This window comes from Pseudopodoces humilis, chromosome 6 (assembly GCF_049639895.1).
Source record: "Pseudopodoces humilis isolate 2021_Gansu_Grassland_sample_001 chromosome 6, ASM4963989v1, whole genome shotgun sequence".
In the NCBI taxonomy this organism is placed as follows: domain Eukaryota; kingdom Metazoa; phylum Chordata; class Aves; order Passeriformes; family Paridae; genus Pseudopodoces; species Pseudopodoces humilis.
The window spans coordinates 41,056,938-41,073,548 of NC_142205.1; the positions used below are offsets into that span (position 1 = coordinate 41,056,938).

The 16,611-nt window shown below is 41.7% G+C and overlaps 1 protein-coding gene across 4 annotated transcripts in view; it reads right to left on the minus strand.

Moving 5' to 3' along the window:
• Positions 1-10,432, minus strand: part of GRIA2 (glutamate ionotropic receptor AMPA type subunit 2) — an 85,603-nt gene extending 75,171 nt beyond the window's left edge. For all 4 annotated transcript variants that reach the window (XM_005517586.3, XM_005517582.3, XM_005517584.3 and 1 more), the window contains exons 1-2: positions 10,144-10,432; positions 9,680-9,820 (exon numbers count right to left, since the gene is read on the minus strand). In XM_005517586.3, the coding sequence (XP_005517643.3) occupies positions 9,680-9,820; positions 10,144-10,231 (229 nt within the window). In that variant the 5' untranslated portion in view covers positions 10,232-10,432. The remainder of the gene's footprint in view (positions 1-9,679; positions 9,821-10,143) is intronic.
• Between the last annotated feature and the right edge of the window lie 6,179 nt (positions 10,433-16,611).

Sequence of the window (16,611 nt, forward strand, 5' to 3'; positions counted from 1 at the left end):
ATAGCAGTTTTATTTATAACACTTAAACCGAGTTGAAACAGTTTAATAATTTTCCTGAGACTGCCATACTGAAACCTGACAAAGAACTTAAGGAAAGTGTAAAATAAGTAAGAAACCCCAACTAATCAACCACGGGGTCTTATGTTCCAGAAAGTTTGCAAAAAATATTGTGTAGGTTGGATAGGTTCTCAAACATTATTGCCTTTTTTAGGAATTGTTTAACCCCTGCCTCTTCCCCTATACAAAAGAGCCAAATCCATTTTTCCTCATTTACACAGAAAAAGTAAGTAATACAAGTTTTTGGATCTGGTTGTGTTCCTACTACCATTAGCAGAGGGTTGAGCATTTATCTGGTTGGGTGAAAATAGCCTGTTGTTATTGTTCTAGATTCCAGATCACTGGATGGGGCTGCTGAATACATCAACAAATCTGATTAGCGGGTAAAAAGCACTGAATGACTTTTCAGTCACGACTCTGCAGAATTTCAGCACGTTCCACTCTCACCAAATAAAAGCACCTTCAGATGAAGCAGATGTGAGTGAAATTAAAACCACACTTATACTGCAATATATAATATATAGTGGTTCATATTCATTTTCCTGATCCCTCAAATCCATCTAGCCTTTCAATATAATAAATTTATATGATTAAACTTCCAACTGTTCAGTCAAAATGGCTTCAAAAGTTTAAATCTGTGCATAAATCTGGCCCATTAATATTTGTTGATTGAGCAATTGGTTAAATTGATATAACTGAATTTTCCAACCAAGTTTTTTTATCATAACAACAAAGGACAAGAAATTGTCTTCCTGCTCCCAAAACCCTGAAGTTACTTTTTCCTCCCTGCATCAGGCAAAATGAAGGATTGCTAAAGTTTTTTTAATCAAAATTAAACAAGGCAGGAAAAATAAAGAGTAAGAAACAGTGAGAGATTCTGACATCAAAACAAGAGTTAAGGGCATTTCACTTGAAATTGAAAGACAATGGGTTAAAATTCAGGTCTTCTCCCTGACATGGACAAGAGAAATAAAATAATTGAAATAAAATAATATAAAATAATAAAATAATAATCCTGTATGATTCTCCTAACCACTTCTGGTAATTCCACTGTGGATCAGTTCTGCTTTTGCTGTAAGTAGCATTGGTGTAGCTGACTTAAGCATCTGCCTGGTATTCACTAACCATGCAAATTATTCACCAAATATTACACCTGGAATAAACTCACAAATATCAGTAGGTCTCTGCCCAAGGTACAGTCACGCAGGAACGTTTTGCTGCTTGCCAGAACTCACATTTGTACAAAGAACCCCCTCTGAGACTGTAATAGCACAGTGTAATGGAATTTGCGACTTTCATAGAGGGGAAAATAAAAAAAAATAAATAAAAAAAAAATCAGCATTGTGGCTTGGAAGACATTTTGTCAAAAACAACTCATAACTAGTATCGGGAAGAAACATTTTGAGCAAGCTAACCCTCAACAACCCCAATTTCAAAGATTTATGAGATTATTGAACAAATTAATCTGACTTGCTCAGAGCTGCACAATCTCTTTCATCAGCATACATTTGCAGACATTCTGAGATAGTTCACACATATACAAGGAAATACAACACATTCAAATAATTTAGCTCCACATTACATGGGATGGTAATGCATATTAGCATTTTAATTTTATGGATTTAAACCAGAGGCCTACAGCTTCCAAATATATTCATAAAAGGCAGAAAACCTAAGAAAACAAATCCCTTCTCCATGCTGCAAAGCAGTTGCAAAGCTGTTCTGCTGAGCTCTCTCGCCCTGTTGCTGACATGAGCCCTGAAAGCAGTCTTCCCCATACAGATGATGAGAAAAATCTTTGCATTACCTATCAGATTGCTATTTAAATTTTCTATCATACCATGTACTTAGAAACAATCTGTTGTTTGTAATCTCCAAAGTGTGTGAAAGAAAGTCAGTTCACACTTTTTGTAAAAAACAAAGGTATTTTTTCCAGCCCAAGCCATGTTTCCAAACTTCTAAACTCATTTACACTGAGAAGAAATTAGTAGTATGATAGCCTTAACCACAGCAGGCTGAAAAAATGCAGCATCAAATCAATTATGTTTTTTTCCAATATTAACTACCTGAAATTGTGATTAAATTGAATAGGTGATATAGCATAGTAAAAACAAAATATATAATTCATATACCTATTTTGAACATTTTATAATAATAGCTTCTGTTCCTTACAGAGCTCTGAAACCCTTCTAATAGTTGTATGACTGTGCATTCAGGAGTCAGGGCATTTCAACATTTTACAGAATTTTTCCCTACTCTTCTTCACTGGAAGAATCCTTGGGGAAAAATATGCCCATTTTAAAACACAAATGGCAAACAACTCTTTTATTTTTTTATTAACAGTGAAATGCAAACACACTCATCTTCTGTAGTTAAGTAATGAAGATGGTATTTCCATGTGCAATAAAACCCAGTAAGTTGTTCATGGACTAACTGAAGTGACTGGCAATTCAATTACAGAGCCAGCATTCCAAATATACAAATCAACCTCATGATTCCAGATAAGTGAATGTTTTTCCTCTGATATCAAATAAAACAGTAGATTAGAGACGAAATAAGGTATTTCTTAATCTTGAGTCTGTACCTTTAGTTGAACTGTATGTGACATCTCAACCCTCAAAAAATTCCCATTAATTTCTCCGAGACAGGTTTGGGAGCAGGTGGTGGGAGATTGTAATAGCAGGAGCTGAACCACACCTTGCTGTAGAATCACAGTGAATATCTCTATCTTGTAAAAATTTTTTCACACTTTCATAAAGTGACTAGCCATTGGAAAATGCATTAGGTATCTGTGCATTAAATCAGGTTCAGGACAGGAATGTTAACTCTTTATATTCATTGCCCAAATGGGGACTTCGTGGGTGGGAAGATAAACTCCCCATAAACTGAGTGGTTTGAGAATTTTCTTAAAACAATTAAAAAAAAAAAAAAAAAAAAAAGAAGAAGGAGAAAAAAATCAAAGATCTGTGGTGGAATAATTGTTAAGCAAGGAGGCACAGCATTGCTGCATTAGAAAGTAAAAAATGTTCTGTGGTAGTCCTACATACAGATAGATAAAGAAAAATCAACAGTATTTCAAAAGACAGCTATGCCACTCTGTAAGTGCACCCAAATAAAAACAATAGCTGTATTGCAAGCACAGTTATTGATTTTAGAAGGTTCAGTACAAATTTGTTCAACATGTGGTTATTTAAAACCTGCTTGCACTCCTTACTGTTGAGCTGGTTCACAGTATGCCTTCACTATGTTTATCTGATTATTTTATTCACTCCTTATTGCTTAGTCATACAAAAATCATTATTGAAATTATTTACTAATTTAAATAAAAGCTCCCTTTTCAGTTTTAACAAGGTTACACTTTATATGCATTTGTAGTCAATGCAAATTCTTTTTATGAACTTACCAAATGAAAACATTAAGGTTTCAAGACAAAATAACAATGATGCTCCACAAACCTATATATTTTGTATAAAAACAGAGACTTCTGCCCTATACCTGTTCAGAAACCTGTTTGGCAAGAGAAATCAATCCCTTGTCCACAGTCTTCTAAACGCAGATGCCACTGTATTCATGTTCTAATAAATGTAATGATCAGTTAAAAAATAATGGGACAAATCTTGTTCATTTCAGAAACAAAACTTCCAGTTAAGTGTCAGATGAAACCATTCACATATATATATAGAGAGAGTATGATCTATACAATTGTATTTTTTTTTTCCCATTTAGGTATCTCTTCATTGTTATTTTCAGTCTGACCTGACATTCCTTAGCTTGAATTGTTGCAATGTTGCTTCCAGAATATGGGCACAAGCCTCCAGTAGAAAAAAATTTTAATTTATACCCCTGGCTCACAGGCATGAGAACATGACTTAAAGAGATAAATTAGCTTACTAGTAAGTGCTCTCAGATAATCTGCTTCAGAAAATGGATTGTAGAGTTTAACCAATGTCCTGCTTTTGATTTATCTGACAACCAAAACAAACTGCTGTTTACTCTGTTAAATATATATGTGCATACACTAACATATACATGTGTGTATACACACATATCTATCTATATATGTACTTATACACATTTATGTTTACTGTGGGTTATGGCCTCTTTTTAGTTTCCTGAAAATTAGTCCTATCAGCATGTAGGATTTTAATTTTAGTTATTTAATTTAAAATAATATTTTCATTAAGAAAATAGTTTTAAAAATTTAATCCTGTCTCCACAGAAGATGCCTGACAAATTAAGACATCTGAATATTCAAAATAATGATAATAGGAAATAGAATAGTCTTTACCTGTTTAATGCATTTTTAAACTAATATGTTCCCAGGTATTATATACTTTCCTAGTAATTATCAACTGTTCAAAAGGAATTATTTATCTGCTAAATATGCCTTAATTCTCAAAAATATTTTAAGCATGAGAAGCTTGAAGGAAAGAACTAATGAAACCAGCAGTAACAGCATCACTCAGTGCAGTGGTGCTTGGTTTGGGTGCATAACACATACAGGATAGTAAAGGAAGTCTTATGTACACAAAGAGTTAAGTACATCCCCAACTATGTGCAATCACACCTATTGAAGTCAGTGTAAATTAAAATTTTCATTAGCATAAACAGAAAGAAATTAATATATTTTCATATAGTATATATGAATAAAATTACATATAAACACATATACTGAAGAGATTGACTGATAAAATATTGGTTTATGTGCAAGCTTGATTGACATATTTAAGGCTTGACTGCCAAACTACTCACAAACTACTATTAAGCATAACTCACTTTCAGATTTCTAAGAGTAAAATATATATTTGTATACTGTATTCAAAACTGCATGGTAAATTATTTCAGATATTATGGACAAAATTATTGCAATAATCACATAAGAAGGATGTGGAAAATCAAGCAGACAAGAGAAAACTGTTGGGTTTGTATCTGCCCATATTGTGGATCATGGCTGTGTGAATATGGTCAGGCACAAAGATGCACAGCAGGGACAGCCCTGTCACACAATAAATACCCCAGGTTTCTTTATGCATAACTCTCGGGACTAGAAGAATGTTTAAAGTTTGCTAACGCGATCAATTTTGAGAGGAGAAATGTTCTGAGAGAAGAAAAGTCACGGGAGGCAACATCCTGGTTATATTGTATCATTTTACTGCAGAAACTCATCTGATCCTCACCATTTTAATTACAAGGAGGCACAGAACCTATTCCACATCTGCTCGCTGAGCCTCAGAAATGTCTTATAGCGAAAAGGAAATGAGAAGGACCAAGAATACAAATGAACTGAAACACAAGCAGCTAATAAATCCCTCCTTTCCTTAAAATCAGTTCTAATAATTTATTGTGAAATACATTTAGGCTTGATCCACACTAATTTTGATTCAAATAAACACGTCTAAATTGTTCCCATCCTTCCCATTAAAGGATATTTATTTTTGCTAATTCTTTAAGCATTTTGGCAGCAATCTGCTCAATGCTATTTCTTTAAGAATGAAAGCTGTAGCATTATATTCCAAAATGGTTGAGGAAACCTTTGCCATGACTCTCAAGTTGCAACATGCCAGATATTTACAGGTTTTCAAAGCTGCTGGTTGAAGATATAATGAAAGGATCTAAGGTTTATGCATGAATCAGCATCCCCTTGTCACAACGTCATGGTGCAGTGATCCCTGCAGAGCTGTAAGACTTGATTTAAAACAGTAAAGCTCAACACTGACTCTTGAGCCAGCAGGATTAAACATCCGAGATTGTACATATATTACCTCTGTGCTCAAACTACTTTACGAAAAACTTGTTATCGTTATGGCAGTTTTATATTGCTCCATAGGAAACCTCTCTTTAAGAGACTCCAATATCCTTTCAATTCTAAAATACGTGAGAGCACAATAGAGCTACCCCTGAAGCTGTTGGCTAGGGAGATTTAAGAGGAAGAACTTCATCACTTTCCTTCTTTCTTATTTTGACAGAATTAAAAGCTTTTAAAAAATCTGGTATCACTGATGGTCCACACTCCTTCAATTAGACTAGACTCAATTAGACTGTGCTAAAGGACAACGAAGTCCAGTGGTTTGGATATGTTCCATTCTGCCCTATGAATCACCTCCAGTGCTGTACCTTTGCTCCAGCTGTTAAACCAAACAGAACCAAGGAGGTTCTGTTAGAATGAATTAAGAATTCTCACACAGTGCTAAGCCCAGCCTATTTCTCTTGAAAACTACAACTGCAGTCATGGCAGGAAACCTGCTCTTAATTGTGCCATTACTCAGAAAAAAATGTGCACCGCCCTCAATCCAAACCACTAGGCTTCCTAGTGATGCTGATTTACCAAGTGTCAAACTGCAATTAGATTCCAGCAGCTACTCCCAGTGACCTGTCAACACAGCTTTGCAGAGATGCAACAGTCCAACAAACTAAAGTGACTATTTTTTATGGCTACTTTTTAACATAATTGACTTGTGTTCCTTTCCCAGGTTATGTGAAGGTGGCCCATCCACCTTGGTCAAAATCAGTAGAATTGTGGCCCGATTTGCTGTCATGGCACACATCAGACACGATCTCTCGGTGTTGAGGTGAAACACCCACTGAAGTTTTTACATGAGGTTAAGGCTACCTGCTCACAGAGCATTCTCTCCACTTCTACACCCATTTTCTGGCCACCTTCAAATGACTGAGTAGTATCACTGTTTGGAGCATTCCTCAGGGGTAAGTGACCATCTCCTCTTTTCTGAAGTTTAGGAACCCAATGGTTCCTAAACCACTGGTTCGAATAAAAAACATTTCCTCCATCAACAAACTCTGAGCAAGCGCTGAAAATTAGTTTGAAGACTTTCACATATTTTTACAGTGGGCTTTTTGTTTGCTTGTTTGTTTTTAAAGCAGATGGAGTAGTGTGCTGTTGCCCTGAGGCTACCAGGGGTGGGAGAGAGGCAGGCTGAGCCCTGGTGGGGCGGTGCAGGGGACCCCAGGCACTGCCAGCTGCCACCTGTGGGTGCCAGGTTGGGACCAGCGAGCAGAGCTGCACCCCACCTCTGCCACACCAGCCAGAGCTTCTGCAGCCTGAAACACGGCTGGCTCAGGGGTTTAAATCAAGAGACAAAATATTACCGTGCCGATTTGGGGCAGAAAAAGGTCATCATTTCTATTATGGCATAAGCCTGCCACTATATTTCCATGCAGGACAATCGCCTTGTTGGAGTGAAACACCTGGATAAATACTGAAGCATTTTCAGATTCATATCATCCTACATTTCTGTGACTTTCTTTTACACCTGCATTGTTTCATAGTGCTGGTTTTGGGCACAGGTACTTTGAACATTATTCCAGAAATAAATAATAAAAAAAAAATCAATCAAAACAACACTCTCCACCCAAAAAAGCCCCACAAAACAAAACAAAAAAACTCAAAAACCCCTAACAAAAACAACCTGCAGAATGTTCAGTATTTCAGATGAGAATAAACATAGAGGGGACAAAAAGAGATGGATTCTTTTTAACCATTTGTGCATGAAGTGCTCTGCAATCAGCTCCTAAATTCTACTTCTTGTACACCAAATTTTTGTCTTTGGAACTCCTTGTTCTCCATTCAAACCCTTCTGGGAACGTAATTGAGAGAATACTGTACATATTTTTAGCATATGCTTCACTAGTCAAATCCAGTGCATAAGATAACTTAACTGAAACATCAGTGGTAACTGAGGTGATGAAAAACAAGTACATGTTCATGTCTTAATTTGGAGCTCCTCAAACTGCTTGAAAATTGAAGCCTTGGATAGGGTTCAGACAAAGGAAAATCCAACACATGGATGTCATCCATATCCTTTCTGCTGGAAGCCTCAAAGTCCACCACTGCAGTCTACAGCCTACACATAGCATCTGAGTACTGTAAAAGTTCTCCAAAAGAGACAAGAGCAAAGCTAATATATGTACTCAAAGGCCGGTCAAAAGCACTTGATGGTCTTGGAGAAAAATATGTAACCTTTAGTTTCTCAAAGACAAGGTGACTATGCTTGTCTCTACTGCTAGTAGGAAAAAAAAAATGGTGTTTTGCAAAGCCTGTTTTCAGGTTTTCGTTAACTTCACAGAACTGAGGAACGCAGAAAAACCGGTCACATTTTTGCAGAACGCTCTATGAACTGCTACACTTACTTCATCAACAGTCCAAGTAACATCATCTGCAAATAAAGACCCCATGTGGTTCTGGTTGATACAAACCCCCCTTATCTGAGAAAGGAAGAACTATCTAAGCAGTTTGCAAAGATTAACAATTTAGCATTACTGTGTCTGATTACATGCTCTGACCTTTTTTTCCTTCAGCTATGGATTCCATACCCTCCTACCCTCGCACGTGCCACTGAAAGCTCCTTCAGTTGAGCTCTTGCACCACCTATCCCAGCGCCTGTGCCAAGCCGCCCCTCTTCAGCACCACCCCACAGGGTAGCCGAATCGGGGGGAGTAAAAAAAGGTCACCAACGGAGGGAAACTGCTCCCGCTGACAGCTAACCTCCAGATTCAGAGTCCCTTAGGTCTTTTTCCCAGGAGGGACGGCGAAACGCGTGGGGGGAGCGCGGCGCTGGGCGGGAGCGCCCGGCACGGCACCGAGCGCGCTCCGCATCTCTGCCGCCCGCGCTGCTGCGGAGAGCCCGGGTCCGCCTGAAGCGGGCACGGGCGGCAGGGAGGGCAGCGGGCCCAAGGCGGGCACGGCTCACCGCCCTGGGAACGCCGGCCGCGGCTCCCCGCTCTCAGCCCGGGCACGGGCACTGCCAGCCGCGCCCGGCCGGCCCCGCCGCTCCGCGGGTTCACACGGCACCCGTGGGGTCACACGGGCCGAGGGCCGGGCGGCAGAAGCGCACCCCGCGGCGGGGCGCGGCGCCCCGCCCGGGGGGGCTCCTCTCTGCCCTCTACCACGACCGCGCTGGCCCGCCCCCCCTTCCCCGTCGCCTGCCGCGCAACGCGTGTGCTCCGCGCCCGCGGCCCGCGTGCGGCCGGGCCCTGCCGAGCCGGGGGCGGAGCCGGCCAGGCGCCCGGGGGGAGAACCGCGGGGGCGGCGGGCCCCCGGCGAGGCAGAGCGGGCGGCGAGCGCGGCCGCCCATGAGCGCGCCGGGCGGGGGGCGAACGGGCGGCGAGATGGAGAGATGGAGCCCGCAGCACCGCGCGGCGTAAAATGGCTGATCGCCCCCCGCCGCCCGCCCCGCACCCTTCGGCTGCTGGCCAGAGGGGGCCCCGGCTAGCCCGCACCGCCTGCGAGGCGCTCCGCAGCCCGCGGGCAGCCCCGGGGCGGCGGGGGAGCGCTGCGGGCAGCCCCGGGGCAGCGCAGCCTTACGTAACGCGCGGGGGGAGCCGCCGGGAACCATTTTACACCTCCCGGAGGGCTGGGGGGGCGCACGGAGACCCCGAGCCCCGTTCGCACGGGGCCGGGCGCTCCCGCAGCTGCTCGGCGGCGCGGCGGCACCGCACCCCGCACACACCCCCGCACACAGCCGTACCCCGCACACGCACACACACACACACACACACACGCGTACCCCGCACACCCCCGCGCACACACACACACACGCACCCGCCGCACCGCTCGCAGCCGCCCCGCCCCCGCCGCCACGGCAGGCTGGCAGCGCTCTCTACTCACAGGCGTTGGTGACGGCGAAGCTGTTGGCCACCTCCAGGTTGTCGATGTGGGGAGTCAGCCTGAACTCCGAGGTGGAATACTGAACCATCCCTACCCGAAAAGCGCTGTACTCTTGATCGGCGCCCCTCGGGAACAGCCCCCCTGCAGGGAAACACACACGCGTCAGGCGGGCGGGGGCACCGGCGGAGCGGCGCCGGGGCCAGGTCTCTGCCCGCCGCGGGGCCGGGCTGGGCGCGGGTGCCGGAGCGCTCCCGGCCGCGGCTCCGTCCCGTGCCGGGGAGCGCGGGGGCCGGGCGCCGTGGCCGGGGAAAAGGCGAGGGGAGCTCGCTGGCGCCTGGCGGGCACCGCGGTGGGACTGGGCGCGCGGCGACATGACAGGAATGCCCGAGTGACACCGGCGGGGATGAGGGCTCGGGAGATCCGCCGGGAGGAGAGCGGGGTCCCCCCCAAATGCGGGCACCTACCGATCTGTATGCTGTTAGAATTGACCCCCCAGATCAGTCCCCACAACACAGGAGCCAGGAAGACAGAAATATGCATAATCTTTTGCATTTCCAGGAAAAGTAGAGCATCCACAAAGCCACGGAAACAGCCCTTTCTTCTTCCTCCTCCTCCTCCTTCTCCTCCGCGGAGCGCGCTCGTCAGCAAATTAGATCCCGTGCGCTCCGGGCGAGCGGCCGGCGGGAGCAAGCGAGCCACGGGAGGGAAGAAACGAGAAGAGCCCCGCGGCGGGTGCGGGAGAAGCCGGTGTCCGAGCCGCCACCGCCGCCGCCGCTCCGGTGCTGCCGGCGGCTCCGGCGCTGAGCGGGATGGGGATGCCGGCGGTGCCCGCTGCGCTCCCGCCGCCCGGCCCGGCCCTGCCCTGCCCTCGCACGCGCTCGCCCGCGCTCCTCGCACTCAACGGGCGGGCGGCGCTCCCGGCGAGGCGGCGGCGGCGGCGCCTGCGCGGAACCGGCCCTGGCGGGAGCGCGCCCGCCGCGCCCCCTGCGCGCCGCGCCCCGCCCCTCCAGCACCGCGGACAGCGGCCTCGCTTCTGCGAGACCGCTCATTTATCTATCTATCTATCTATCTATCTATCTATCTATCTATCTATCTATCTATCTATCTATCTATCTATCTATCTATCTATCTATCTATCTATCTATCTATCTATCTATCTATCTATCTATCTATCTATCTATCTATCTATCTATCTATCTATCTATCTATCTATCTAATCTATCTAATCTATCTATTTCACCGGCCTTCTCCAGTGTGGAACCTCCTTGCAAATACACCTGAAAAGCATTTTTTCTATTTTTTTTTTTTTTTTAGCTGCTGTACCAAAACCGTTGAAGTTAATATGCAGAAAGAGTTAAAGCTATTCTGATTTTTTTATTATTTTTTCCCCCCTTTCCAAGATGGGTTCCGGCTGTTTTAGCTAGACATGCTATTTACTGCAAGCTAAATTTAACATTTCTCAGTTTGGCATGAAGTCTGTTGCTGTGCACCACACACACACTTTTATAGAAGAAAAGGCAGTGTAGCATTCCTGTGACCATGACAATGAATTTGCTATTAAGTAATAATTTTCTGGCATATTTTTTATTAATTTATATTTAGTTAACAATGATGGGAAGTATCCACATAGAAAAGGATACTCATCTTGCAATTAATTACCTTTCCCCTTTTTTCTTCCTTTTTTATTTTTATTTTTATTTTTATTTTTATTTTATTATTATTATTATTATTATTATTATTATTATTATTATTATTATTATTATTATTATTATTATTAAATTGTTTTAATTCTCCTTTCCAGGAGGAGGGTGTTGAAGCTTCAGGTATCCAGATGTCAATATGAGTACATATCCTGAACACATAGGAAGTTGATAATTTGAGGCCCTTTACTCATCACTAATTCATGATGAGTTTTGTTTCATTTGAGTCATTTCACCAGGAAATCCTGTACAAGCTTTTTTTCTGTACTTGTCTCATCTTCTCTCTCTCACCCACAAAATGAGATGAGCCTGACAAAGAGAGCAAGCTTTAACAACCTAAGCATAAAGCCCCCATGGGCTTATCTGGGTGGAATGGCAGAGTTGCTACAGCCCTTCCTCTGTCTCTCCCCCCAGCCCAGTCTCTCCCAGAAGCCACATTTTGTGCTGCATGGTAAAGACAACTATTGAATTCTGTGAAAGGGGCAGGCAGCGTCACTGTGAGAATCAACAGATTAAGCTGTCAGGGGAAAGCTTGTATCCAGGTAGTCCCCACTGCATCCCAGACAATGAGATGTACAGACATTTATTTTTAATAAATTTTTCAGTGTAAAACTGCCAATCTTTAACAGAAGCACAGATAAATTGTATACTTTTTTTTTTTCACTGAGAACCAAACCATCCCTTTATGTATAACAAGTAAGGTTAAAATTAAACAAAGATCTCAGTTTAAAGGTTGTATTTTAACATGTTAAAACAAAACATAAAAATCATATTTTCCAATATATATTGTAGCTGCATAATGAACTAAAATATAAAAAAGATTTGGGTGATGTAAAACATAAAAATGAAATAATGGTTGTTGATTTTCTAATGCATATTTTTCCCCTGCATGTACTACTCCAAATTTGTATTATCACATCAAAATATGTAGGAAAAAAAAGTCAAACTATGTGGCCATATTCCACTGTTGATGTGCCAGGGAAAAATACAAGATTTCAACTGAAATTACTAAGTACAAAAGGACAGCATGGGTGGATCAATCAGCAAGGAAATAGTTCAATCAGAATTTAGTAATAGTGAAAAATGTCAATAATACAAAAAAAAAGTTTTCTTCAACTCTCTACTTTTTATAACAATCCTATGCTAATCGAAAAGATGCAAGCAGGCAAAGGAGAAAAAAGCAATTTATAGGCGATAGTAATTTATGACCATGTACTAAGAATAGACATACTCATTAACACTATGCATGAGAAAATCAGACTGCATTACTGGGAATCACATTCAATACTTATTTCTCAAGGGAAAAGAATCTTGCGAGAGGTAAGAAAGGGCTGTATTCTTGAAAGCAGAAGATTATATTCTTATATGCATTCTTCTGAAAGGAGCTCATATAAAAATGCATTAGTTCAGAATGTGAACAAAGCATCAATGGAAAGACTGTTAATAATAAGCATCCATCACTTGTTGAAAGGAACATAGCAGTGCAATAATAATGTAAACAATGGCAGATGACAGAAGTCCAGATATCAAATAATAAGATGTCAGACCCCTGAAAAGCCAAAGTGCTTAATCTTGATTCCATAGAACTCCAAGAGAGGTTTACTACTTACTGCAAAGGATCACAGCTACACTTGATTTAACAATTTAATATTGTCCAATGGTTATTCTGAATGTAAGGCAGAAGGTGGTGAGGAAGTTAAAAAAGAGCTGATATATGTGCTAATCAGAAGTAAAATTTATCAGGAATACATTTCCTTTGCAATTCATCCTGGCACAATCCTGGTTGAGACAGTGGCTGCAGTTCAACTAAATGTTCATATGTTTCATCAGCTGAATATGAGATGCAGAAAGAAACTTGGAAAAGACTGAGGAACTGAAAATTTTTGCCTTGTGCCCAGAAATATTTAGCGATCACTCCATATATTTACCAAAAAATAGTTCAGGAATGGCTTGATGACATGGACTACATGCTTCAGGAAAGTAACTTAGACAATACAAAACACTCGAGGAGATGGATGGAATAAAAAAAATCAGTTGTTCAATGCTGATATTCATCACATTCAGATTAGAAATAAAGTTTATCTTTTGTTTTGCTGTTTTAATAATGTATCAGTGACCATGCAGTCATATGCTGAGCAGTGTAATGAATTCCTTAGCCCTGCAGAATGCACAGTTAAAACCAGACTCGTCTAAAAATCCTAGTTGAAAAAAGTTAAATTCTGAGAAGGCCTTTGGCAAGAGCTCAGACTAAATGTTTATAGTAGGCCTTCTGGACTTCTATCAACATTTGGGGTTTATATTCACTATTATTTTCTGTATCTTCTTCAATGAAAAAAAAAATCTTAAAATGTGCAGAATTATTAGGATGCAAAAATGCTGTACCAACATATGAATCCTTTGATTCCATGGCTGATCAATAAATACTTCCCTTCAATAAAGATTATTGTCTTTGGATTTTTGAAACCTACAGAACGTTTTCAAATACCAGTAAGTGTAAATAAAGAGGAAATAGAAATGAAAGTTCCAAATCTATTTTGAAGTGGGTAGTCCCATATGTTCACTCTGGATCTCAAGAGTCTTTTTAAAAATAAAAAGTATGTCCTGATCTTCCACGCTCATTCTGCTTCCTGTTCTGATTAGCAAACATGTACCGTTCCCATTAACTGCACACACACCCGGGGAGGACACGTTCTAAGGAGTAGCTTAAGCTACCTTCTATTTCATCATTTTGATGATGAAAAAAGCAACATCATGACCCTTCTGGTGTAACTGATGTAAAATAATTGGCAATAATCATAGAGCTTTCACCTCCCTTTGCTATGTACTAGCTGTGACAGTGCAGTTTGTTACCATGTTAGCTAACTGTTATGAGAAATTTATAGCAATTTGGGATTTACTTTTTTTATTGAGCTACTTGTATTCTTCCTATTTGCAGAAAATTTTATATTTATTTTGCCAATAAAATCACTTAAGCATATGCTAAATAAATCATGTGTGTGGAAAATCTGCTATAGATTACTTCAATTTTTTTCTGCTGAGATTATCGCAAATTACATTGCTAAGCCTCTGGAAAAACATAAAAGGAACACTTTCAGATTAGACTATGCGTGCTAAATCCCTGATTCTTGTCTGGCAATATCTTTCTTTCTCTTCCAGTGGTATAAAAAACTTCCATGGCTTTGTTTCAGATCCAAGGGATACATCTCTTATTCCTGTCCTAATTTTTCCCCTGCCTACCTTCTACTTCTCCTCTTCTTTGCTGTTTCCTTTCCTGGCTGATTTCCATCTGGTTTTCAAATGCATTGCCATCAGAATCTCCTTCTCTCCACAGTTATTTTCCCTCATATTTTACTCCCCATTCTCTCTGTGGAACACAGCTAATTCAAATGTGTTGGACTGTTGCTTTAGACTATAATAGCCAGCCTTGATCCTCTCGCTTTTCCTCTACCACCTCTTCCATCTGTTCCACAAGCAATGCCAGCCTTGACTTCAGTGTTGTTTTTTATTCTCATGGTGTTCCTATTCCTTTTTTTTTCATGTCGGCTTCTATATTCGAAGTATCAACTCTACATCCATTTTTCAGGTCAGCTCTTAATCACTGAAATTCCTCTTTAGCGTTGCACCTTTTCTGTCACCTGTGAGAAATGTGTTACTCGTTATTCAGAATGAAAAGCCCTTTGGAGATGATGAAGACATCAGATCTCATATACCAGTGGACTGTTCCCTGCTGAGGTATGGTACTTGTCAAATCCCCAGTATTTGTCAAATCACCTCTCCGTCTCACTTACCTGCATTCATAAACAACACACTAAAATGTTAAAAGGCAAAAACGAGCTGACAAGAATGTTATAGTCTGCTCTCTATTGACATATCTGGGGTACACTTTTAATGTTAGTCTCTAATTTCTACTAACTTGTGACTTGGACTTTTTTCTTTTAAAACTAGGTGTTTTTTCCCTCAGCAATCACAGAACCATGTGGTAATCCCACATCTTCAGAATCCCGAGCAGTAATGCTAAGAAGCAGCTCTGAAACTACAAACTACAAACAGGTTGAAACCCAAGGCTAATATGTGCCAGTGACAGTAAAACCTCTATACAAGCTTGGTCACATATTGCTCTGCACTTGAATTTATGACTATTGTAGGAAGTTGACTGTGTCATTGTAGTGAGTATGCAGAAGTAATATTTGAACAAGGACATGGGACAAATACCAGCCCATGGGAAATGGGCTGTGTAATGATCATTCTCAGCATGGAGAAGACATCTTCTCGGTTTAATGTTTCATTCATACATAAAAACTATTCATAACCTATATACTTACTCCATTTACCTTAGAAACCTGGAGAAATCAGCTGACCTTTTTAAAATTTGAACCTGTTGCAAAGCTGATGAGCATCAGAGACTTGATTTCTTTTTGTATCCCAACAGGCAAAATTAGTTCATGAACACTGAACTCTCACAGCGAATGGAAATTCTCACAGTGGTTTTCCCTGTTAATCAACACTATAATTTGCTTTATGACCTTGCAGAAAATTCAGGACAGTGTTCATATAAGTTTTGCAAAGATGCTTCCTACCACAGCAGAACTAACTGCTTAATCCAGGGAAGACAGCTTCTCATAACATTCCACATTGCAGGAGTGATTCTCTCCTTGTCTGGAATAGTTTCCTTAGGATCTTGTTCATATCCTTTGCACAAATCTTTGAGCCAAGGGCTTTTTGAACAAGCAGGAAAGCTGCAATGATAACGTCGGTGCCAATCCTGCTTTTGGGCTAGGGACCGTGGCGGTCAGGGCCAAAGCAGGGGAGGAGGAAGGGCAATGTGACACCTCCTCCCACCCCTTGGAGCTGGAGAGCCCTGTTCCAGGTTGCTCAGTGGAGCACACACGATTTGGCCAGCTGTCAGCATGGGGAGATGTATGATGGAAAGAAAAGAGGCTGCTTTGCTGCTCCCTCCACAGTAAAGTGGAACGAAATTCACTGCAGTCACCAAGGGAGTAAATGAAATTTCTGGTTTTCTTCTTCCGTGGGGGTGTTTCCCTTTTGAGCCTTACAGCAGTATCAGAAGGCATGCAGGCATCAGGTTCCACTTGCCCCAAAGCCACTGGCCACAGTCACAATGGCTGTACACCAGATTGCAGCGTAGCAGGTTTTGGTGTGTCCACATGTAACTGAGAATTAGGGCATAGATTCATTTATAAGCACATTGTGCTAATCTGCATTTTTTATTCT